The following is a 23,685-nucleotide window of genomic DNA, read 5'->3' as shown; positions in this document are numbered from 1 at the left end:
AGAGAGACGGTTTAGGGTGTTTGTTTAAAACTCCTACGTGTACCTTCTAGTCCCACTATCCTTCTCCAACATTGTGAAAAAGGCATTTAGGAATTTTTTGAAATCTTTAAGAGGTTACTTAAAACGTGCAAAAAAACATCCATCCTTCTTACTGCAGTGTACGACTACAGGGAAGATGGAGGGGAGCTGAACGTGAAGATTTAGCTGTGCTGTCAGATGGTGCCGCTTTACCCTCTGGCAAAAGTAAAACTAAAGTGGTCACAGTAGCCCAGCTATAGTATTGGAGACGTTCCTAATTAACTGAATTGCACAGGGTATCACCCAACATAGTGTAAATCACCAACGTGGGTGAATTTTGATATAATTAAGCTCAACTACCAACTTTTTGTTTTGTTTTGACAAAACAAAAATTACCATCCATGGGTATACTTGGCATTTTGAAGTTCTTACTGAATTTTCAGAAAATGTAGAGGTAGTACTAAACTCTGTAAGACATTGTGCTAATTTAAGCTTGCCCACCATGTTTCTATAATCATTTAAAGAGACCCGCTAATCTAACAGGTGAGCTAGTAGTCAAGACACAGGATTTATGCCCAGAGTAAGAAGAAAACGTCCTTGATGACAATGGAAAAAACTGACAGGAAAAATCTTGGAGTCTTAAGAGTGTAAAACATTTACACCTAATATTTCAGACACAGTCTTCTAAAAGCAGATAATATACAAGAAGTAATAACCTTTTTCATTTCCTATGCTTCTATGTTAGGGTGAGTGTTAAGAAAAGGCTCTACTTGCAAACAAATCCTTTTTCATTCCTAGTGAAAAGGCAGACTGTGTTATTTTGAAAGAATGAGCAGGTACAAAGTTAGAAGAATCTCTCAAAAACACATCCTCTTTTCTCAGAGAGAAGCTGTCCTTTCCAAAAGAGAAAGCAAGGCTCAAAAGGGAAACTAACATCTTGGCTCAGGTCCCAGCTTGGGCCCCAACTAGCTGTGAAAGGCAGGCAAGTCCTTTCATTTCTTTGCGCTTCCATTTATGCTAATTTCTCTAATAATTAAACTATTACTTACTCTGAAAATTGCCCTTACATCTTTTTTATCAATTTTCTCCACAAATGGACCACTATGTTAAATAGTATTCAGTCAGGGCGCCTGGGTGGCTCAGTCAGTTAAGCGTCCGACTTCGGCTCAGGTCATGATCTCACAGTTCTCGTGGGTTCAAGCCCCATATCGGCTCTGTGCTGACAGCTTGGAGCCTGGAGCCTACTTCTGATTCTGTGTCTCCCTCTCTCTCTGCCCCTTCCCCACTTGTGCCCTGTCTCTCAAAAATAAATAAATGTAAAAATTAAAAAAAATTAAATAGTAGTCAAGTTAAAAAAAATTTTTTTTAATGTTTATTTTTGAGAGAGAGAGAGAGGGGCAGGCAGAGAGAGAGGGAGACACAGAATCCAAAGCAGGCTCCAGGCTCCAAGCTGTCAGCACACAGCCCGATGCGGGCCTCGAACTCCTGAATTGAGAGATCATGACCTGAGCTGAGGTGGGATGCTTTACTGACTGAGCCACCCAGGCACCTCTTCAGTCAAGTTTATTCTTAAAAAAGGCTGTATATGGAGCGCCTGGGTGGCTCAGTCGGTTGAGTGTCCGACTTCGGCTCAGGTCATGATCTTACGGTCTGTGAGTTCGAGCCCCGCATCAGGCTCTGTGCTGTCAGCTGAAAGCCTGGAGCCTGCTTCGGATTCTGTGTCTCCCTCTCTCTCTGCCCCTCCCCCGCTCATGCTCTGTCTCTCTCTCTCAGTCAAAAATAAATAAAACATGGGGCGCCTGGGTGGCTCAGTCGGTTAAGCGGCCGACTTCGGCTCAGGTCATGATCTCGCGGTCTGTGAGTTCGAGCCCCGCGTCGGGCTCTGTGCTGACAGCTCAGAGCCTGGAGCCTGTTTCAGATTCTGTGTCTCCCTCTCTCTGACCCTCCCCCGTTCATGCTCTGTCTCTCTCTGTCTCAAAAATAAATAAACATTAAAAAAAAAATTAAAAAAAAAATAAAACATTAAAAAAATTTTTTTTAATTAAAAAAAAGGCTGTATCTCCCTATATACATCATCAAAGCACTAGAATAAGCTTTTAGCTTGATGACATGGATATTTAGCAACTAAAATGATTACATATTTTTGTATTTCACACATATATATTTGGAATATAATATACAATAAATGTTTGATGAATAAATGAATAAGTAAATGTATCCATCCATTCATCCCTACATCTCTCAGGTAAAACAAAACAAAACAAAAAACAAAACAAAACAAAACAAAACAAAATTCTAAGGTTCACTCAGACTAGCAGTTACGAGGAAGTGTTACCAGGAATAAACTATTTTAGCTAAGGAAATACCATGTGCAAGAGAGAAAACCTGGCTAGGGATTAAGAGATGTGAGTTCTAGTCCTTGCTTATTAACTTTCTATTAATATTTAACTTGTATGGTCCCAGTTTCCCCATCTATGAAAATGCATTTATTAAAATCTTTCCATCATAGATGAGGAGACAAAATAATAGATATGAGAGAGAGAAGACTTTGGGGAAAAAAAATCAAAGTATACTATTAATAAAAGATAAACCAGCTTCTGATTTCATGCTCATAAAGGAGCTAGATTTAGTAGTATGAAAAAAAAACATTTTGAGAAGAAAAGCAATTTCTCAGGCAACTAAATCCTCTGCTGCACTTTCTGCGGGAGGCTGAACACCACGCCCCTTAAATGAGGAGATGCTCCCAGGGACACCTAAGCAACTGTTCATGGAACCTGACCATGCTGAGTGGCTATCCTATTTTTCTCTTCCAAATGGATTATATGCCATAGGTATGTTTTAAAAAACATTTATTGAGGGGCATCTGGGTGGTTCAGTCAGTTAAGCATCCGACTCTTGGTTTTGGCTCAGGTCATGATCTCACAGTTCCTGAGTTTGAGCCCTGAGTCGGGCCTTGTGCTGACAGCGCGGAGCCTCCTTGGGATTTCTCTCTTCTCCCTCCCCAGCTTGATCTCTCTCTCTCTCTCTCTCTCTCTCTCTCTCTCTCTCAAAAAATTAAATAAATAAATAAAAATAAACATTACAAAAATTAAAAATAAATTTTGTTATATAATTTACTATAAAATTCACCCCTTTAAAGTGTGCAACTGAGTTGTTTTTAATATATTCATAGTTACATAATCATTACCTCTATCCAATTTCAGAACATTTTCATTACCCTAAAAAGAAACTCTGTACCCATCAGCACTCACTCCTCCTTCTTCCCCTTTTCTCTCAGCCCTTGGCAGCCATCAATCTATTTTTTGTCTCCATGGGTTTGCCTATTCTGAACACTTCATATTAAGTGGAATAATACAATATGTGGTCTTTTGTGACTGGCTTCTTTTACCATAAATACTTGATAATAACAGAGTTTTCATCCCAAAAGTAGTCCTCAAAAAAGAGGAGATGCTTTTCTTTGGAGACTTTATAAAGGCTTTCATAAGGGGGACATTCTCTCACTTTTACTTTGAATAAGAGTGTTATAAGCCAACATTTTAGAAACTCTGACTAGAGCCTAATTAATTATAATACTACATGGATACACAAGTGTCTTGTTTTTCCCTATTGTTCAATAAATATTTGAATGAAATATGAATGTGGAAAAAAAAGTATTTCTATGTTCATATAGCTTATATAGAATCATTTCAAATATATTTATAAAATTAAATTAATAGATTAAGTATTATAGATACATTAATTACTATTTCATCTATTTTCCTAAGTGTGTCATTCAAAATGGACCTTCTCATTTGAAATATGAAGGAGATTTTATATTCAAAATTATTTTATATCTGAACTATGAACTTCCAGTATCATTCAAGTGTATGGTCAGATCTAACGATATTCAGGCCTAAAATAACAGACTTCTCTAGGATTTAAGTAAGTAGTTGAAAATCCAATTATTAACAAATGTCTCAAGAGAAAATTGTACTTTTAAAGCACATATCAGGTAAAAATTGAGTGCAGTGATTTTATTGATTTGAGAAAAGACACATTAGGGAACAAAGGGCTCTTAGGGGTTGCTGCTGACTCCCTCACTTCACTGATGAAATAACTGAGGCTCACAGAGGCTACATGACTTTCCCAAGATCATCTGGCATGAGGGCTTACTGTGCTCAGTGCTTCATGTGAATTATTTCTTAGTGTTCCCATCAATCCTAATCATGCTCCACGTTAAAGCTGAGGTTTATAGAGGTTAAATAACTTGGTTAAAGCCATACAGCTAGCACAGGGTAGAAATGGGATTCCATTCAGGTCTCTCTGGCATCAGAACCAGAGGGCTCTTAACAATTTGCTAAGTGAGTCTTCAGCTTATGTACATATAATAAGCTGAAGCTCTTTACAAGAGCCCTTTTCTTGGAATCACATGGTTTAGAAAAGCATTGAGCCAGGTTTGGCATTTCTAAACCTAATTGGAGCAGAAGAAAACATCATTAGAAATTAGCAAAAACATTGACAAGAGAGAAAGGGGAGGGGCGCCTGGGTGTCTCAGTCAGTTAAGCATCCGACTTCGGCTCAGGTCATGATCTCGCAGACCTTGAGTTCGAGCCCCGCGTCGGGCTCTGTGCTGACAGCTCAGAGCCTGGAGCCTGTTTCAGATTCTGTGTCTACCTCTCTCTGACCCTCCCCCGTTCATTCTCTGTCTCAAAAATAAATAAACGTTAAAAAATTAAAAAAAAAAAAAAAAGAGAGAGAGAGAAAGGGGAAAGAGAGCAGACCTAAAATCATTTTTGAAGTCATAAGTAATCTGACAAGAGGCATGTTATTCAAATGAAATCAACATTACCTTGTTAATTCTCTCAGTCGGGTCACCTCAGCGTCACGCTGACGTAATGTTATTCCCAATATTTGATTTTCCTTTTCAGCAGCTTCTAACTTAAACCGGGAGCTTTTCACATTGACTAAGGCTTCCTCCAATTCTGAAACCACAATAAAATTTCAGTTTCCTTTTCCTTTTTAAAAAATGTGACCACAACTATAGTTCAGATACATACCAATTTTTATTCTTGTTGTCTCAATGTCAAATTGCTGTTTATTTTCAAGTAAAGTTTGCTCTTTCTCTTTAAATATACCAGCAAATTTTTTGTTTTCATCTTTCTGATTTTCAATCACTTTTAAAAGTTCTTCATTTTTATTCTGTAGTAATTCCTGGCTCTTCAGTGACTCCTGTAATTGGTTTTGCAGGGACTTGTTCAATGACTGAAGAGAAAACACTGCAAGACAAAACAGATCAAATCACCGTTTCCCTAATTTAAAAAGCACAAACCTGAAAAAGATCTGTGTATAAAAAGGAAAAGATCTGGAACTTATTGATTTGTTTAACCATTATATGTTTGAGCAGTTCCACATAAATATTAAATATATTTCTAAAATTTGATGCAGAGATCATACCTTTCTTCTCCAACTGATATTTTGGGCATTAAGATTTTTTTTTTTTTACCTTTGTTAATGAAAGAATAATACATGCACAAAGTAAAAAGAATTCAAACACGACGAAATACCAATTACCAAATTATTCTCAGTGAAGAATCTCCCTCCCCACCCCACCTCCACTCTCCTCCCAAAGGCAACCACAATAAACTTTGGTATCTTTCTGGAAAAACACTTGTGCATATAACATATATATTTAAACAGAGATGAATAACACTTTTTCTCCCGTAAGATTAATATGTAATTAGCATATAGATCTACCACATTCTTTTTAATGTCTGTAAAAGTATACGGCACCATTCATTTAATAAATACAGCCTTGAGTGAAGACTTACTATGTGTGAGGCACGGAATTAGAACTTGGACATACAGTAGTGAATAGCAGAGACATAGCTGGTGCTCTCAAAGAGCTGATAACAAACAAGTAATCATAAATAGCGATAAATGCTTTCAAGAAAACAATAAGGCAAATGGTCAGAGACTAAAAAGATATAAGCTATTTAGAATGGCAACTACCAATCTCCTCATTTCCCTCTTTGCCTCTCTCTCCCACATATTTCCACCCCCACTGTTTATTCATAGTGGAATCAGAGTGACTTTTTCCAAGATTACTCTGGTAAAGATGAACACTTTTATGAAGTGTGTGTTCTGTTGGGTACTCGTATTTTTCTTATTGCTTTGTAAGAGCTATTTATATATTAAGAAAAGTAAGCCTTTGTTATATCATGTATTATGAAAAAATTGTCTCCATTTTATTAATGCACTTTGAATGTGTTTACAATTTTGCCATGCAGAAAATGGCAAAAAATTCTGAGAACAAATCTTATCAGTCTTTTCCTTTGTGTCATCTGAGTTTTGTCAAGCTTAGAAAAAGATCCCAAGAATAAAAAAACAAAGAAACAAATTGTTCTGATCTTTTCCTTGTTAATAGTAGTTTTTTTCTTTTTCCTAATATTTTAAGCTTTAGGATCCATAAGCACAATTTGGCAATATCTGTCAAAATTTGACTGACTCATTAATTCTACAGCTATTATCTACAAAATGCTCACACATGTGCACAAAGACACATGTACAAGATTTTCACTGTACCACTGTTTGCACTGGGAAAATACCTAGATAGCTATCATCAGAGGACTTCAAATGCATAATGCTAGAAGCAACATAAGCAGAATATTCAAATAGTTCTTAAACAGAATCTATGTATTTTGATACAGAAAAATGCGCACTACAGGTTTTACTGGAAGGGGGAGCTAAGATGGCAGCATAGCAGGAGGACCCTAGGCCTGCCTTATCCCTCGAACATAGCTGAGTAACTATCAAATCATTCTGAATACACAAGAAATTGACCTGAGGACTGACAGAACAAACTGTACAACTGGAGGGAGAAAAGAGGCCACATGGAGGAAGGTAAGAAGTGGAGAGACATGGTTTGGGGGAGAAACAGATCACGAGTGCTATGGAGGCAAAGGAGCCCTTACATACAAGGAGAACACTTTCACAAAGCCATTGGCTGGGAAAACGAGACGGGCTGATTTTCATGAGTTTTTGCAATCAGTGGGGCACAAAGACTGGAGTTTTAGAGGTCTACCAGCTTGGCTGGGAAGAGAGACCTGAGGGAGCTGCCCTACTCCTGGAAAGAAGGCAGGCAAGCAACCCTGGGGCAAATGGCATGATCTGAGGATCGCCTAAGGTGCATTGGGAGAGACGGTTCCTACTTCTTGGAGCACATCTGTGAGAGGTGACGTTGCTTCTCCTGGGACAAAAGAGCTGGTGGGTGCCATTTCTCTCCCTTGCCCTCAGCATAGGTACAGACACCTGCTGAGGGAAGCTAACCTTGATACCGGCTGTTTAGCCTGCTCCAAATCCCATGCCCCTGAGCTCCGGCACAACTGCCCTTCTCAGTCAAATCTGCATCACCCCCAGCGAGGCAAGACTCTCACCCTGAAGACCAGTGCAGGCCCCCCTCCACAGCACTTCCTTGAAGTTTGGAATTTTAAAAGTCAGCAGGTTTGGCTGGGATAGAGACCAAAGTGCACTGTGCTGCCCCAGACAGTCAAGCAAACTACAGACAAGCAGTGTGAAAACAGTGACCTGAAAAACACCTGAGAGGTACAAGGGGAAATCACTCACTCTTCTGGGAGTGCTTCTCTGAGAGCACCAAGCACCGAGCACCCTCTCCAGGACAAAGGAGCTGGCTGGAGCCACTTCCTTCCTCTACCCATAGGCATAAACCAACTTAAAAAAAAAAAAAAAAAAAAAAGCACAGCACCAACACTGGCTGCTTAATCTGCTTACACGAAGACCTGTCCTCCTGTGCTCTGTTTGTACTGCTTTTCTCAGGCAAGTTTAAGGACCAGTGCAGTAGGCCCTTCCCCAAGAACACCAGCACAAACCCCTGCACACATCAGGTCTACTGACCATAGAGTTCTGCAAAGCATCAGTTCTAGTGGAAGTAGAATCAAGTCTCATTTAAGAAGGAGGCCAGACACCTAGATAAAACTGACCACACTCTACCCAAGGTCCAAGCACTGCCCACTGCAGGTAAGGAGAACCTCTGCAGAGGACTGACCTAAGGGACAGAGGAGCCAAAACACATTAGTGGAGTGCATGTAGCACACACCAGAGACACTCCCTGAAGCACCAGGCCCTACATACTATATAACCTCTTCATAAAGTCATTACTCTCAGGAGCAGGAAACACAACAGGCTTTTCTAACACACAGAAGAAGACACAGACCTAAACAAAATGCCAAGATAGAGGAATTCATCCCAAAAGAAATAACAAGAAATGGTCATGGCTAGAAATCTAATTGAAACAGATATAAGTAATAAGACTGATGGAGATTTTAAAATAACAGTCATAAGGATACTCCCTGGGCTTGAGAATAGCATGGAAGATATCAGAGAAACCCTTACTACAGAAATAAGAGTTAAAAACCAATCAGACAAATATGAAAAATGCAAGAACTGAGATTCGAAACAACCTGGATGTAATGACCACAAGGATGGAAGGATGAATAAGTGATACAGAAGATAGAATTATGGAAAATAATTGGGCTGCCTGGGTGGCTCAGTCAGTTAAGCATCCGACTCTTGATCTGGGCTCAGGTCACGATCTCATGGTTCGTGAGTTTGAGCCCCACATCAGGCTCCATGCTGTCAGCTTGGGATTCTGTCTCTTCCTTTCTCTGCCCCTCTCCTGCTTGCACACCCACGTTCTCCCTCAAAATAAATAAATAAAAACTTAAAAAAAAAAAAAAAGAATTATGGAAAACAATGAAGCTGAACAAAAGAACGAAGAATGATGAATCATGAGAGTAGACTTGGGGAACTCAGTGACTCCATTAAATGTAGTAACATTTGCATTGTAGGAGTCCCAGAAGAAAAAGAGAGAGAAAAGGGGAAAGAAAGTTTATTTGAGGAAATAATAGCTGAAAACTTCCCTAATCTGAGGAAGGGAACAGACATCCAAATCCAGGAGTTAGAGAGAACTGCTATCAAAATCAACAAAAGCAGGCCAACACCAAGACATATTGTATTTAAATTTGCAAAAATAGTGATAAAGAAAAAAATCTAAAACCAATAAGACAAAAAAGTCCCTAACTTACAAGGGAAGACCCATAAGGTTAGCTGTAGATCTCTCCACAGATCACTCCCTTGGCAAGCCAGAAGGGAGTGGCATGATATATTCTACATGCTGAATGGGAAAAATCTGCAGCCAAGAATACTCTATCCAGCAAGGTTGTCATTCAGAATAGAATGAGTTTCCCAGACAAACAAAAACTAAAGGAGTTCATGAACACTAAACCAGTCCTGCAAAAATATTGAAGGGGCTTCTTTGAGTGGGAAGGACAGATCAAAAGTGACAAAGACTAGAAAGGACCAGAAAATCTCTAGAAACAATGATAAAACAAGTAATAAAATGGCACTAAATATATATCTATCAAAAATTACTCTGAATGTAAATAGACTAAATGTTCTAATCAAGACATAGAGTGTCAGAATGGACTAAAAAAAAAAAAAAAGACACATCTATATGCTGCCTACAAGAGACTCATTTTAGACCTAAAGACACCTGCAGATTGAAAGTTAGGGGATGGAGAAAGATCTATCATGCAAATGGACATTAAAATAAGCTGGAGTAGCAATACTTCTTTTTTTTTTTTTTTCAATATATGAAGTTTATTGTCAAATTGGTTTCCATACAACACCCAGTGCTCATCCCAAAAGGTGCCCTCCTCAATACCCATCACCCACCCTCCCCTCCCTCCCACCCCCCATCAACCCTCAGTTTGTTCTCAGTTTTTAAGAGTCTCTTATGCTTTGGCTCTCTCCCACTCTAACCTCTTTTTTTTTTTTTTTTCCTTCCCCTCCCCCATGGGTTTCTGTTAAGTTTCTCAGGATCCACATAAGAGTGAAAACATGTGGTATCTGTCTTTCTCTGTATGGCTTATTTCACTTAGCATCACACTCCCCAGTTCCATCCACATTGCTACAAAGGGCCATATTTCGTTCTTTCTCATTGCCATGTAGTACTCCATTGTGTATATAAACCACAATTTCTTTGTCCATTCATCAGTTGATGGACATTTAGGCTCTTTCCATAATTTGGCTATTGTTGAGAGTGCTGCTATAAACATTGGGGTACAAGTGCCCCTATGCATCAGTACTCCTGTAACCCTTGGGTAAATTCCTAGCAGTGCTATTGCTGGGTCATAGGGTAGGTCTATTTTTAATTTTCTGAGGAACCTCCACACTGTTTTCCAGAGTGGCTGCACCAGTTTGGAGTAGCAATACTTCTACCAGACCAACTAGATTTTAAAACAAAGACTGTAACAAGAGATGAAGAAGGGCACTATATCATGATAAAGGGGACTATCCAACAAGATCTAACAATTATAAATATTTATGCCCCCAAATTGAGAGAACCCAAACATATAAAACAATTAATAACAAACATAAAGGAACTCATTGATAGTAATACAATAATAGTAAGGGACTTTAACACCCCAGTTACACCAATGAACAGATCATCTAAGAAGAAAATCAACAAGGAAACAATGGCTTTGAAAGACACCAGACCAGACTGACTTAACAGATATATTCAGAATATTTCATCCTAAAGCAGCAGAATACACATTCTTTTTGAGTGCACATGGGACAGTCTCCAGAATAGATCACATACTAGGTCACAAATCAGGCTTCAACAAGTACAAAAAGATTGAGATCATACCATGCATATTTTCTGACCACAATGCTATGAAACTTGAAGTCAACCACAAGAAAAAATTTGGTAAGACCACAAATATAAGGAGGTTAAGCAACATGCTAGTAAAGAATGAATGGGTCAAGCAGGACATTAAAGAAGAAATAAAAAAATACATGGAAACAAATGAAAATAAAAACATGATGGTCTAAAACCTTTGGGATGCAGCAAAAGTGGTCATAAGAGGGAAGTATATAGCAATACAGGCCTACCTCAAGAAGCAAGAAAATTCTCAAATAAACAACCTAACCTTACACCTAAAGGAACTAAAAACAACAACAACAATAAAAAATGAATCCTAAAGCCAGCAAAAGAAGGGAAATAATAAAGAATAGAGTAGAAGTAAGTGATAAAGAAACTGGAAAAAAAAACCCAAAACCAGAACAAATCAATGAAACCAGGAGCTGGTTCTTTGAAAAAATTAATAAACTTGATAAATCCCTAGCCAGACTTATCAAAACAAAAGAGAAAGGACCCAAATAAACAAAATCATAAATGAGAGAAGAGAAATAACAACCAATATCACAGAAATACAAATAATTATAAAAGAATATTATGAAAAACTATATGCCAACAAATTAATTAGACAATCTGGAAGAAATGATAAGTTCCTAGAAACATATAAACTACCAAAACTGAAACAGGAAGAAATAGAAAACTAGAACAGACCGATACCAGCAAAGAAACTGGATCAGTAATCAAAAATCTCCCAAAAAGCAAAAGTCCAGGGCAAGACGGCTTCACAGGCAAATTTTAGCAAACATTTAAAGTTATAAATTTAATAGTTATAATATAAATATATAGAATATAACTATAAATATAAATTTAAATTTATAAAAAGAGTTAATACCTATTCTTCTTAAACTATTCTAAAAAATAGAAAAGGAAAGAAAACTTCCAAACTCATTCTATGGGGCCAGCATTACCCTGATTCCAAAACCAGACAAAGACTCCACTAAAACAAAGAACTACAGGCCAGTATCCCTGATGAAGATGGCTGCAAAAATTCTCAACACATTGCTAGCAAATCAAATCCAACAGTACATTAAAAGAATCATTCACCATCATCAAGTGGGATTTATTCCTGGGATGCAATAATGGCTCAATATTTGCAAATCAACCAATGTGATACATCACATTAAGAAGAGAAAGGATAAGAACCATATGATCCTCTCAATAGATGCAGAGAAAGCATTAGACAAAGTACAATATCCATTCATAATAAAAACCCTCAACAAAGTATAGATGGAGGGAACATACCTCAACATAATAAAGGCCATATACAAAAAACCCCACAGCTGATATCATCCTCAATGGGGAAAAACTACAAGCTTTTCCTCTATATAGTCAGGAACAAGTCCACTCTACCCTGTTATTTAACATAATACTAGAAGTCCTAGCCTCAGCAATCAGACAACACAAAAAAATAAAGGCATCCAAATCAGCAAGGAAGAAGTCAAACTCTCACTATTTGTAGATGACGTGATACTCTATGTAGAAAACCCAAAAGACCACCAAAAAAATTGTAGAACTGATACATGAATTCAGTAAAGTCTCAGGATACAAAATCAATGTACAGTAATCTGTTGTACTTCTATACACCAACAATGAAACAGCCAAAAGAGAAATCAAGGACTCGATCCCATTTATAATTGCACCAAAAACCATAAGATACCTAGGAATAAACCTAACCAAAGAGGTTAAAGATTCGTATCCTGAAAACTATAAAACACTAACGAAGGAAATTCAAGACAACACAAAGCAATGGAAAAACACTCCATGTTCATGGATTGGAAGAATAAATATTGTTAAAATGTCTATACTACCCAAAGCAATCTACACATTTAATGCAATGCCTATCAAAATACCACCAGCATTTTCACAGAGCTAGAACAAAAAATCCTAAAATTTGTATGGAACCACAAAAGACCCCGAATAGCCAAAGCAAAGCAAAGCAAAGCAAAGCAAAGAGGAGGCATCACAACTTCAGACTTCAAGTTATATTACAAAGCTGTAGTGATCAAAACAGTATGATACTGGCAGAAAAACAACACAAAGATAGATGGAACAGAATAAAAAAACCCAGGAATAAACCCACAACTGTATGGTCAACTAATCTTCAACAAAGCAGGAAAGAATATCCAATGGAAAAAAGTCTCTTCAACAAATGGTGTTGGCAAAACTGGACAGCAACATGCAAAAGAATGGAACTGGACTGCTTTCTTACATCACACACAAAAATAAATTCAAAATGGATGAAAGGCCTAAATGTGAGACAGGAAACCATCAAAATCCTAGAGGAGAACATAGGCAGTAACCTCTTTAACATCAGCCATGGCAACTTCTTACTATATATGTCTTCTGAGGCAAGTGAAACAAAAGCAAAAATAAACTATTGGGACTACTTCAAAATAAAAAGCTTCTGTACAGTGAAGGAACAATCAACAAAACTAAAAAGCAACTTACACAGTGGGAGAAGATATCTGCAAATGACATATTGGTTAAAGGATTAGTATCCAAAATACATAAAGAACTCACAAAATTGAACACCCAAAAAACAAATAATCCACTTAAAAAATGGGCAGAAGAAATGAGTAGACATTTTTCCAAAGATGACATACAGATGGCTAACAGAAAAGATGCTCAACATCACTCATCATCAGGAAAATACAAATCAAAACTATAATGAGAGGGGTGCCTGGTCAGTTAAGCTTCTGACTCTTGATTTCAGCTCAAGTTGTTCTCTCAATGTTTTGTGAGTTCGAGCCCCACATGGGGCCCCATGCTGAGAGTGCAGAGTCTGTTTGGGATTCTCTCTCTCTCCCTCTTTCTCTGCCCCTCCCCTGCTCACACATGCACACTCTCTTTCTCTCTCTCAAAATAAATTTAAAAAACCCAATGAGGTATCACCTCACACCTGTCAGAATGGCTAAAATGAACCACACAGGAAACAGGTGTTGATGAGGTTGCAGAGAAAGGGGAACACTCTTACACTGTTGGTGGGAATGCAAACAGGTGCAGCCTATCTGGAAAACAGTATGGAGGTTCTTGAACGAGTTAAAAATAAAACCAGGAGTGCCTGGGTGGCTCAGTTCGTTAAGCACCCACTTCGGCTCAGGTCATGATCTCACGGTTCATGGATTTGAACCCCGCATCAGGCTATGTGCTGACAGTTTGAAGCCTGGAGCCTGCTTCCGATTCTGTGTCTCCCTCTTTCTTTGCTCCTCCCCCACTTGCACTCTGTTTCTCTCTCTTTCTCTCAAAAATAAAAATAAACATTAAAAAAATATAAATAAATAAAATAAAACTATCCTATGATCCAGCAACTGCACTACTATGTATTAACCCAAAAGATACAAAAATACCGATTCAAAGAGATACATGCACTCTGTTGTTTATAGCAGCCTTATCAACAACAGCCAAATTATGGAAAAAGCCCAAATGGCCATCTACTGATGAATGGATAAAGAAGATACGGTGTGTGTGTATGTATACACAATGGAATACTACTCAGCCATAAAAAAGAACAAAATCTTGCATTTGCAATGACGTGGATGGAGCCAGAGAGTATCAATGATAACGTAAATCGGTCAGAGAAAGAAAATACCATATGATTTCACTCATATGTGGAATTTAATAAACAAAACAGATGAACATAGGAAAAAAGGGAGGCAAACCAGGAAACAGACTCTTAACAATAGAGAACAAACTAAGGGTTACTGGAGGAGAGGCAGGTGGGAGAATGGGTTAAATTGGTGATGGGTATTCAGGAGGGCACTTGTTGTGATGAGCACTGGGTATTGTATGTAAGTGATGAATCACTAAATTCTATATCTGAAACTAACAATACACTGTACACTAACAAACTGGAATTTAAATAAAAACCTGAACATAAAGGAAAAAAAAGAAAAATGCTCCCTACATGTTAAGTGAATAAACACAAGCTACAGAAGAGCATATCGAGTGTAATCTCATTTTTAAAAAAGAAAAAATAAAATACATATATAGTTCTATTAGTGCCTGGCATACAGCAGGAACTCAGTATTTATGAAACACATTAATTCTATATGAACAGAAGACATGTGAAAGGAAGTACAGCCTTTTAAAAAAGAAATAGGGGTGTATTATTGGGACATAATAGCACAGATCTTTTATTTTTGTTTCTGTGCTATTTTAATTTTTAATAAGGGTATTATTCCTATTTTTTCAAATGTAGATTAAAAGAAAGTCCTCTTATGACAAAATAATTAAGAAAGCTCAATTCTTTATCAGTATTTCCAGAACCACAAAGAATTTATCATCAGTTCTTAAAGTTCTTTTACCTACATTCAAGGTTGCATTCCAGAGAACCAGGTGCCTTTTGAGTTTTTTCTTGTTCTCTAAGTTGTCGGTTCAAAATTCTCAGTTGCCTAAACGAAATAATAAAGAAACATGATTCCCAAACTCATTTAACAGTGTACATCTAACAGCCTGTTAAAAAGGATAACACCTCCCCTCTCCTAACCATCAGTTTCTTCTCTGTAATTGAGAGTCTGTTTTTTGATTTGTCTCTTTTTCTCTCTTTGCTCATTTGTTTCTTAAATTCCACATGAGTGAGATCATATGGTATTTGTCTTCCTCTGACTGACTTATTTCGCTCAGGGGGTGGGGATTAAAGAGTACACTGATGTTGAAAAAAAAAGATTAAAACAATAAAAAATAAAAAAGAGCATGAAAGACGGTACCCACTTAGGATAGCAGAAGTCCATCTCATCCCCAGAACAAAAGACAAAAACCAAATAAACAAAGCAACAAAACCACATCACTGCTACTATGTATAGAGCTTTTTTTTTTTTTAATGTGATATTTTTGAAAAGATTGCCTGGGACAACATTAAACTCTCCCCTCACAAGAAAAAGGCTGACATTTCTCTTATTCTTCTTTTTTCCTTTTTTTGTTCTCTCAATGATTTCTTTGTCTTTTTTTTTTTTTCCGTTTCCTATCTCCTCTTGCTATTTTCTTCTTCTGTCTTCCTTCTCTGTATTTTCATTACTGTAGTAACAATGTACTCTTTAAAAGATCTAACTATGAACTAGAACACCTACAGGGACTGAATGTTATCAGACATGTATTTGCTTGGTCTGTCATACATTGAAAAAATTGGGAAATGCAAATCTATGTTTCTAATAATTTTCTTTATTAGATGGAAAATGTAATGGCCTTATTTTAAAAGACAGAATGCTAAGAAGCAGCAACTTTGCCCTACAGTGAACTTCACAATGTGTAGTCCCCTCACAAATTGGAACATACAAAAGGAACTACAAAAATGTTTACTTCTAGGAAGTTAATGCTGAAAAAAAGTTGTCTCTATTATCCTTCCAAAATTAATTACCTGAACATATTCTGTACTAAAATATTTATTTTTGTTACTGAATCTAAAATGATAGTGCTCTACCTCACATCACTTGCATGTATTAATTCCAGATAGATGAAAGATGTATACAGAAAATATACAAACAAACAAGAGCATCTATACAAGCTTTAGGTAGAAATCTACATAATCTTGAAGTGGGGAAGGCATTTCTAAACAAGATCCGAAACCTAGCAACCATCAAGGAAAAGAATAAAAGATTTAACTGTATCAAAATTTAAAACGTGTTCTAGAATTAACATTCTGGAAGACAATACCTGCCACATATATAAAAGACAAAAGATCCATAACACTTAAAGAGCTCCTGCAAATCGGTAAGAAAGGCAATAAAAACAGGCAATTCACATAAGAAATAGAAATGGCTTATAATCATATGAAAAATGCTCAGCTTCACGAATATGAAGGAATGCAAATTTAAAACAGGAGATATTTTATGGCCACAGGATTGACAAAAATGAAAAGAAATAACATTATTTGTTGGTGAGGCAAATGAATTCTCTCGACTGGTGAGAGCCTACTGATATACCAATTGAACGGCAATTTGACAGTATCCAATGTGATACTGTGAAAATGTATTATCTTTAATGTGAAATGTTAATGTGAAATGTGAAATGTTTATTATCGTTAACAAAATAATTCTAACTCTAAGTTATCTAGCCTAGAAATATAATTGAGCCTTGAATAACATGGGTTTCAACTGTGCAGGTCTACTTATCCACAGATTTTTGATAAACACAGTGCAGTACTGTTAATGTATTTTCTCTTCCTTATGATTTTCTTAATATTTTCTTTTTTCTAGCTTACTTTATTGCAAAAATATAGTACATAATACATATAACATACAAAATATATGTTAGTCAACAATACATTCAATGTTACTGATAAGGCTTCTGGTCAATAGTAGGCTATTAGTAGTTAAGTTTTGGGGGAATCAAAAGTTACACACAGATTTTTTACTTTGTAGGGTGTAAGGACCCCTAACTCTTGCATTGCTCAAGGGTCAACGGTAGTACATGTGCAAAAGCATCTACAATCTTTAGATATACACAAAGATGTTCACAATAGCAATATTTAATAGCGAGAAGTTAGAAATAACTTAAAATGCCACATAAATTATGGTACATCCATAATAAGAAATACTAATACACAGGTGTTGTTTTTAAAAAGAGATATCTACATGTACTGACATGGAAATATCTTCCAGACACATTATAAAATGAAAAAAAGCAAGCTACAGAAGAACAACAGTATTATACAATCCCATGTTTGTTTCAGTACAATTCTACTTTTCTGAAATTTCCCCTTTATAATAAAGAGTGAGAATCTAGAAAAGGCAACAGAGACTGGCAATCTGCAACTCCAACTAGAATGCTGCTTTTGGTATTTTCTAGGAAAACAGAAGGTACTGAGGTCCTCTTACACATCAAGTATGTGACAGAAGCTTTGCTTGACAATCTTTTTGTACATCCATGGTCAATTTCTTCTCTTCTTCCCTTATATGACCAGCCTAAACTCTCATCCCTCACTGTAAGCCTGTCATTCCTATCCTCCAACTCTCAGTAGGATACTTTCCTGTTTTCACTAAAAATAATATGGCTTGGGGACAAACTGTTATCCTTCTGCCCAGGGTGTACAAATGTATCCATATATATACACTAATCCTCACCTCTTTCTTCTAGTCTTAGAGAAGGGGAACCTCATCAACTTCCTCGATCCCATTTCTTCCTCTACCTTAAAGGACTCTGCTCCTATTCCACGCCTTTTCTCTTCTGCACCTACAGCTTCTCACTCTTTACTGGCTCATGTGCCTCAGCTGAGAAGATTAACAAAACAGCCCCCATATTTAAGAAGATATTCCCTCCAACCCAACTGTACAGTTACCTATTCTCCTTCCCTCTCATTCCCAGTTTTCAAAGCCAGACTTTTAAAACATAATTGATCTAGGGGCACCTGGAGTGGCTCACTCGGTTGGGTGTCCGACTTCAGCTCAGGTCATGATCTCACAGTTCGTGAGGTCAAGCCCTACATGGGGCTCTGTGCTAACAGCTCAGAGCCTGGAGCCTGCTTCGGATTCTGTCTCCATCTCTCTCCTCCCCTCCCCCACTCACACTCTGTCTCTCTCAAAAATAAACAAACATTAAAAAAAATAAAACATGACTATTCTATAAAAAATGATATGAAAAAAATCTTTTTAAATAGTTGCACATGTTTTTAGCAAATATTATGTATTATATTTTCATATACTTGATTTAAACAAAGGAAAAGAACTGCTGACATTTAGGCAAATATTTCTTTTTTCAGTGTACTTATTGTTTTTAAATATAGCTTTATTAAAATAAAACATATTAAACTGCACATATTTGAAGTATATAATTTGATTAGTTTTTAACATATGATGTGGTGGAACCATCACCACAATTACTATATTCATCACACCCCAAAATTTCCACATGCTCCATTTCATAATATCCCCTTCCCAAACAACCACTAATTTATAAATTAGTTTGCATTTTCTGGAATTTTATACTATATATTTATATAGTATACAATTATATTAGTTTTTGTTTTGTTTTGTTTTGTTTTTTTGAGAGAGAGAGAAAGAGCATGAGCAGGGGAGGAACAGAGAAACAGGGAGAGAGAGGATCTCAAGCAGGCTCCATGCCCAGCATGGAGCCCCATGTGGGGCTCGATTCCATGACTGTGAGATCATGACCTGAACTGACATCGAGTTGGATGCTTAACCAACTAAGCCACCCAGGCACCCCTACAATTATACTGTAAATGGAATCATATGATACATACTTATCCCACCTTCTTTCATTCAGCATAATGATTTTGAGACTCATCCATGCTGTTGCACATATCAATAGTTCTTTCCTTTCCACTACTGAATGGTATTCTATTGTGTGAACATACCACCATCTGTTTATCTATTCACCTGCTAACAGACATTTAGCTTGTTTCCTTATGGACATTCACAAGTAAGCGTTTATGTGGACATATGCTTTTACTTCTCTGAATACATACCTAAGAACAAAATGACTGGATCATATGGTTTATGTTTAATTTCTAAGAAACTACCAAACTATTTTCCAAAGTATTTGTACCATTTTATATTCCCACCAGTAAATTATGCAAGTGCCAGTTCCTCCACATCCTTACTCACATCTGGTATAGTCTTTTGAATTTTTAGCCATTCTAATGGATATGTAGTGTTATCTCATCATGGTTTTAGTTTGCGTTTTCCTAATGATTAATGATGAGATACTTTCATATGCTTATTTGATATCCATCTATCTTCTTTGATGTAGTGTCCATTATAATACTTTGCCAGCTTTTTGAGTTGTAACAGTTCTTCATATGTCCTATATGTATAAGTCCTTCATTAAATGTATTGCAAATATTCTCTGTTGTTTGCCTCTTCACTTTTAGTAATAGTGTCTTTTGAAGAGCAAATTTTATATTTTGAAGAAGTCCAACTTATAAATTTTTTCTACTTATATTTTTCGTTATATTTAAGAGATCTTTTCTAACCCAGAATGACTAAGATTTTTTTATCTTTTCTATAAGTTCTGTATATTTTAGTTATACATTTAGACTTGTGATTTATTTCAAGTTAATTTTTATATGTGGTGTAAGGTAAAGTTTGAAGAGGTTTTTTTTTCTTTCCTTTTTTTGTTTTTGTTTTTGTTTTGTATATGGCTCTCCAATTGTTCCAGCACTGTTTATTGAAAAGGTTATTCTTTCTTTCCCCATTGAATTTCCCTGGCATCTTTGTCAAGAATTGGTTACCTTTGTGTGTGAGTTTATTTCTGGACTCCATTCTGTTTCAATTATACATGTCTCTCCTTACACCAATGCCACACTGTCTTGATTACTATAACTTTATGTCTTGAAATAGTATAGTACCAATTTTATTCTCCTTTCCTTAAGTTGTTTTGGTTTGGTTATTTTAGATTCTTTGAATTTCCATATAAATTTTCGAATCACCTTTCTACAGAAAAACCTCTTGGGATTTTGACCACAATTACATAGAATCTGTAGATCAATTTGGGGAGAACTAACATCTTAACAATAATAAGTCTTTTAATCTATGCATCTGGTTTATTTCTCACTTATATAGCTCTTCTTTAATTTCTCTCAGCAATGTTTTATAATGTTCAGTATACAGGTCTCACACGTTTTTAATCAAACTTACCCCTAAATTGATCATATTTTTTGACAATACTCTTAAAAGTATTGTTTTTAAATTTCATTTCAAATTGTTCATTGCCAGTATATAGAAATATAATTGCCTACGGTATATTGATCTCATATCCTACAACCTTGCTAGACCCATTTATTAATTTTAGTTGCTTTTTTGTAGGTTCTGTAGTATTGTCTACAAAGACTATCATGTCACCTGTGAATAATACAGCCTGCACTTTAAAAGGCTTTTATAGGGGCACCTGGGTGGCCCAGTTGGGTAAGTGTTGGACTTGAGGATCCTTAAGTCAGGTCAGGATATCACAGCTCATGAGTTTGAGCCTCGCATGGGACTCTGTTGTGGACAGCTCAGATCCTGGAGTCTACTTCGAATTCTGTGTTTCCATCTCTCTCTGCCCCTCCCCCACTCATGCTTTGTCTCTCTCTCTCTCAAAAATAAATAAACATTACAAAAACATTAAAAAAATTAAATAAATAAAAGACTTTTATTTCCTTTTTTTGCCTTATTTTACTAGTTAGAACCTCTAGCACAATTCTAAGCAGAAATAATAATCACTACTTGTTGGATATCATTTAGACATTTTTTAAGCCTATAGAAAGAGGAAAAAATTAGCCAAACAGAATTTTTAAATAATAGGATAATATTACAAATACTATTTTATAGGTGCCTGGGTGGCTCAGTCAGTTAAGTGGCCGACTTCGGTCCAGGTCAGGATCTCACGGTTTGTGAGTTCAAGCCCCGCGACGGGCTCTGTGTTGACAGCTCAGAGTCTGGAGCCTGCTTCAGATTCTGTGTCTCCCTCTCTCTCTCTGTCCCTCTCCTACTTGCACTCTGTCTCTCTTCTCTCTCAAAAATAAATAAACATTAAAAAAATACTATTTTAAAATATTATGTATTGAATTTAGGATTACATGATTTTATCTGAAGGAAAAAGTAACAAGTAAAATTAGAACTAATGAACTTTAGACAAATATTTCTCTACCTCATGAAATATTATTCCTAGATAACTTTAAATAAAGGAAATAGGATATAAAAACATTAATTTTGGAATCTATATTGTGAAGATTACTAACACATTCTACTCTGTAACCTTAATTCCCATAGTTGTCTTAGTTCTATGTATAGATTCAATATTCATCTCTAATCCACTCCTTTATTTGAATTCATTTCTTGGTTGACTGGAATTTGCCATTCAATGATTTTTTTTGTTCGTTTTAAAGGAGTCCAAGAGTGCCGTATTTTCTAAGTTCTTGCACTCCTGAGATTATGACTGCTGACTTTACATGGAAAGGACTGCTGGGTCACATATGGGATTCTTGGGGCATCCTTACTTTCCCTTAGCTCTTTGTAAATAATGTTCTAAGATCTTCAGGCAATGAATATTCCTATGAAAAGGCTGAGGCCAGCCTGATATTTTTCTTTTTATATATTTGCTTTTATTTTGAGTGTCTATAAAAGTTAATTTTATTTTATCCTTATGATATAGTGACTTTATTAGCTTATGTGTTGGTGTGGATCATTATAATAGTTTTCCTGGGATCCTGAATGCCCTGCTGATCCTCTGACACAGATCTTTAGATTACTAAATTTCCCATTATTTACTTATCTTTTAAAAAAAAATTTTTTATAAATGTTTATTTATTTTTGACAGAGAGAGAGAGAGAGACAGAGACAGAGCAGAGTGGGGGAGGGGCAAAGAGAGAGGGAGACCCAGAATTTGAAACAGGTTCCAGGTTCTGAGCTGTCAGCACAGAGCCTGACGCGGGGCCCAAACTCACGGATTGTGAGATCATGACCTGAGCCAAAGTCGGACGCTCAACCGACTGAGCCATCCAGTCACCCTTACATATTTTATCTTTAATCCATTTGTTCTGTTCTCTTTATCAGGAACGCTAATTATGCCAAATTTTGCATTCTTTGTTTCTCTTCCATATGTATCTTCTTTACAATAATTTTTAATTATTCTCTATTTTGTTTTGTTTCTTCAAGCTTATCCACCATGCCTTCAGTCATTTAACAAACATTTATCAGAGTGTTAGGCACAATTCTCAGCACTAGAAATACAGCAGCAAATAAAAGGGACAAACGCTCAGCCTTCTCAAATTCACATGGAAAAGAGAACAGACATTTCCAGAGGCTAAGGGGAAGGAAGAAAGGCAATTACTGTTTAATGGGTACAAAGTTTATGTTGGGGATGAAAAAATTGGGGGAAACAGATAGTGGTTGTGGGAACACAGCATTGTGAATGTATTTAATGACCCTGAAATGTATACTTACAAAATGGTTAAAAAGACAAATATTATGTCATATATATTTTACCACAAAATTATATATATGGTTGTTTACCACAAAATCATATATATATCAATTATATATATAGGTATATATCAATTATATATATATATACATATATATATATATGTATATATCAATACTTTTTTTGAAAAAGGGTTTGGGAAGAAGAATAAGTGAAGGCTGGTTGGAGCCACTGAACTATGAATTTAGTAGTAATTGAAACCAAAAGATTTGGGGTAAAAAAACAACAAAAATGAGCATTCATATTACTTAGGTTCTAATGGAATATAAAAAATATCCTAATGGAATATAACGTCCCTGACTTCATATTTATTTTGTTTTCATTTTTGTGAGATTTTTTGCTTCATTTTCCTGACCTCATCTAATTCACTTTTCTTCTTTTCCTGTCTTTTCTCCTTTAAACATTCTCTCTTTTCCTGCCTTTAAGAAGGATTCTATTATCCTTAATTTCCTCAAAACTATGGAATACTGTTTCAAGTTTTCTTGGGTTTTCTTTGAACAATTCATCTGGTGATGTTTATTCTCGACCCTCTTTTATCTCTTTTGTCAGCCTGTTTAGTCTGAATGCTATGCAAAGATCTTTCCTATAAAGTCTTCCTTCCCATGGCTTTTGTGACATCCCCCTCCCAGCTTTCCTGCCATATCCTGACTTGCTCCTTCTTGGGTTTCTCTCACAGTCTCCTCCTCCTGTGTCCTTTCCCTAAAAAGCTGTTATTCCCACCAGTTCACCCTTGCCTACGTTCGTACTCTATACCTTCCTGATGAATTTACCACTTACACGTTGATAACAAATCACTTGTTCTTTTTTTTTTTAATTAATCTATTTAAATTTAAGTTAGTTAACATACAGTGTATTATAAGTTTCAGGAGTTGAACCCAGTGATTCATCACTTACAATGTAACACCCAGTGCTCATCCCAAGGAGTGGCCTCCTTAAGCCCATCAGCATTTAGCCCATTCCCCCAATCACTTCCCCTCCAGCAACCTTCAGTTTGT

At 36.4% G+C, this 23,685-nt stretch overlaps 1 protein-coding gene across 3 annotated transcripts in view; it reads right to left on the bottom strand.

Annotated features, from left to right (window-relative positions):
• Window positions 1-23,685, bottom strand: part of CCDC14 (coiled-coil domain containing 14) — a 53,666-nt gene that overhangs the window by 4,158 nt on the left and 25,823 nt on the right. For all 3 annotated transcript variants that reach the window (XM_058731146.1, XM_058731145.1, XM_058731147.1), the window contains 3 exons: window positions 15,083-15,165; window positions 5,055-5,273; window positions 4,847-4,979 (listed from right to left, as the gene is read on the bottom strand). In XM_058731146.1, coding sequence (XP_058587129.1) covers window positions 4,847-4,979; window positions 5,055-5,273; window positions 15,083-15,165 — 435 coding nt within the window. The remainder of the gene's footprint in view (window positions 1-4,846; window positions 4,980-5,054; window positions 5,274-15,082; window positions 15,166-23,685) is intronic.

The sequence above is a fragment of the Neofelis nebulosa genome, chromosome 5, assembly GCF_028018385.1.
Source record: "Neofelis nebulosa isolate mNeoNeb1 chromosome 5, mNeoNeb1.pri, whole genome shotgun sequence".
In the NCBI taxonomy this organism is placed as follows: domain Eukaryota; kingdom Metazoa; phylum Chordata; class Mammalia; order Carnivora; family Felidae; genus Neofelis; species Neofelis nebulosa.
This window is presented reverse-complemented; position numbering and strand designations above follow the sequence as displayed.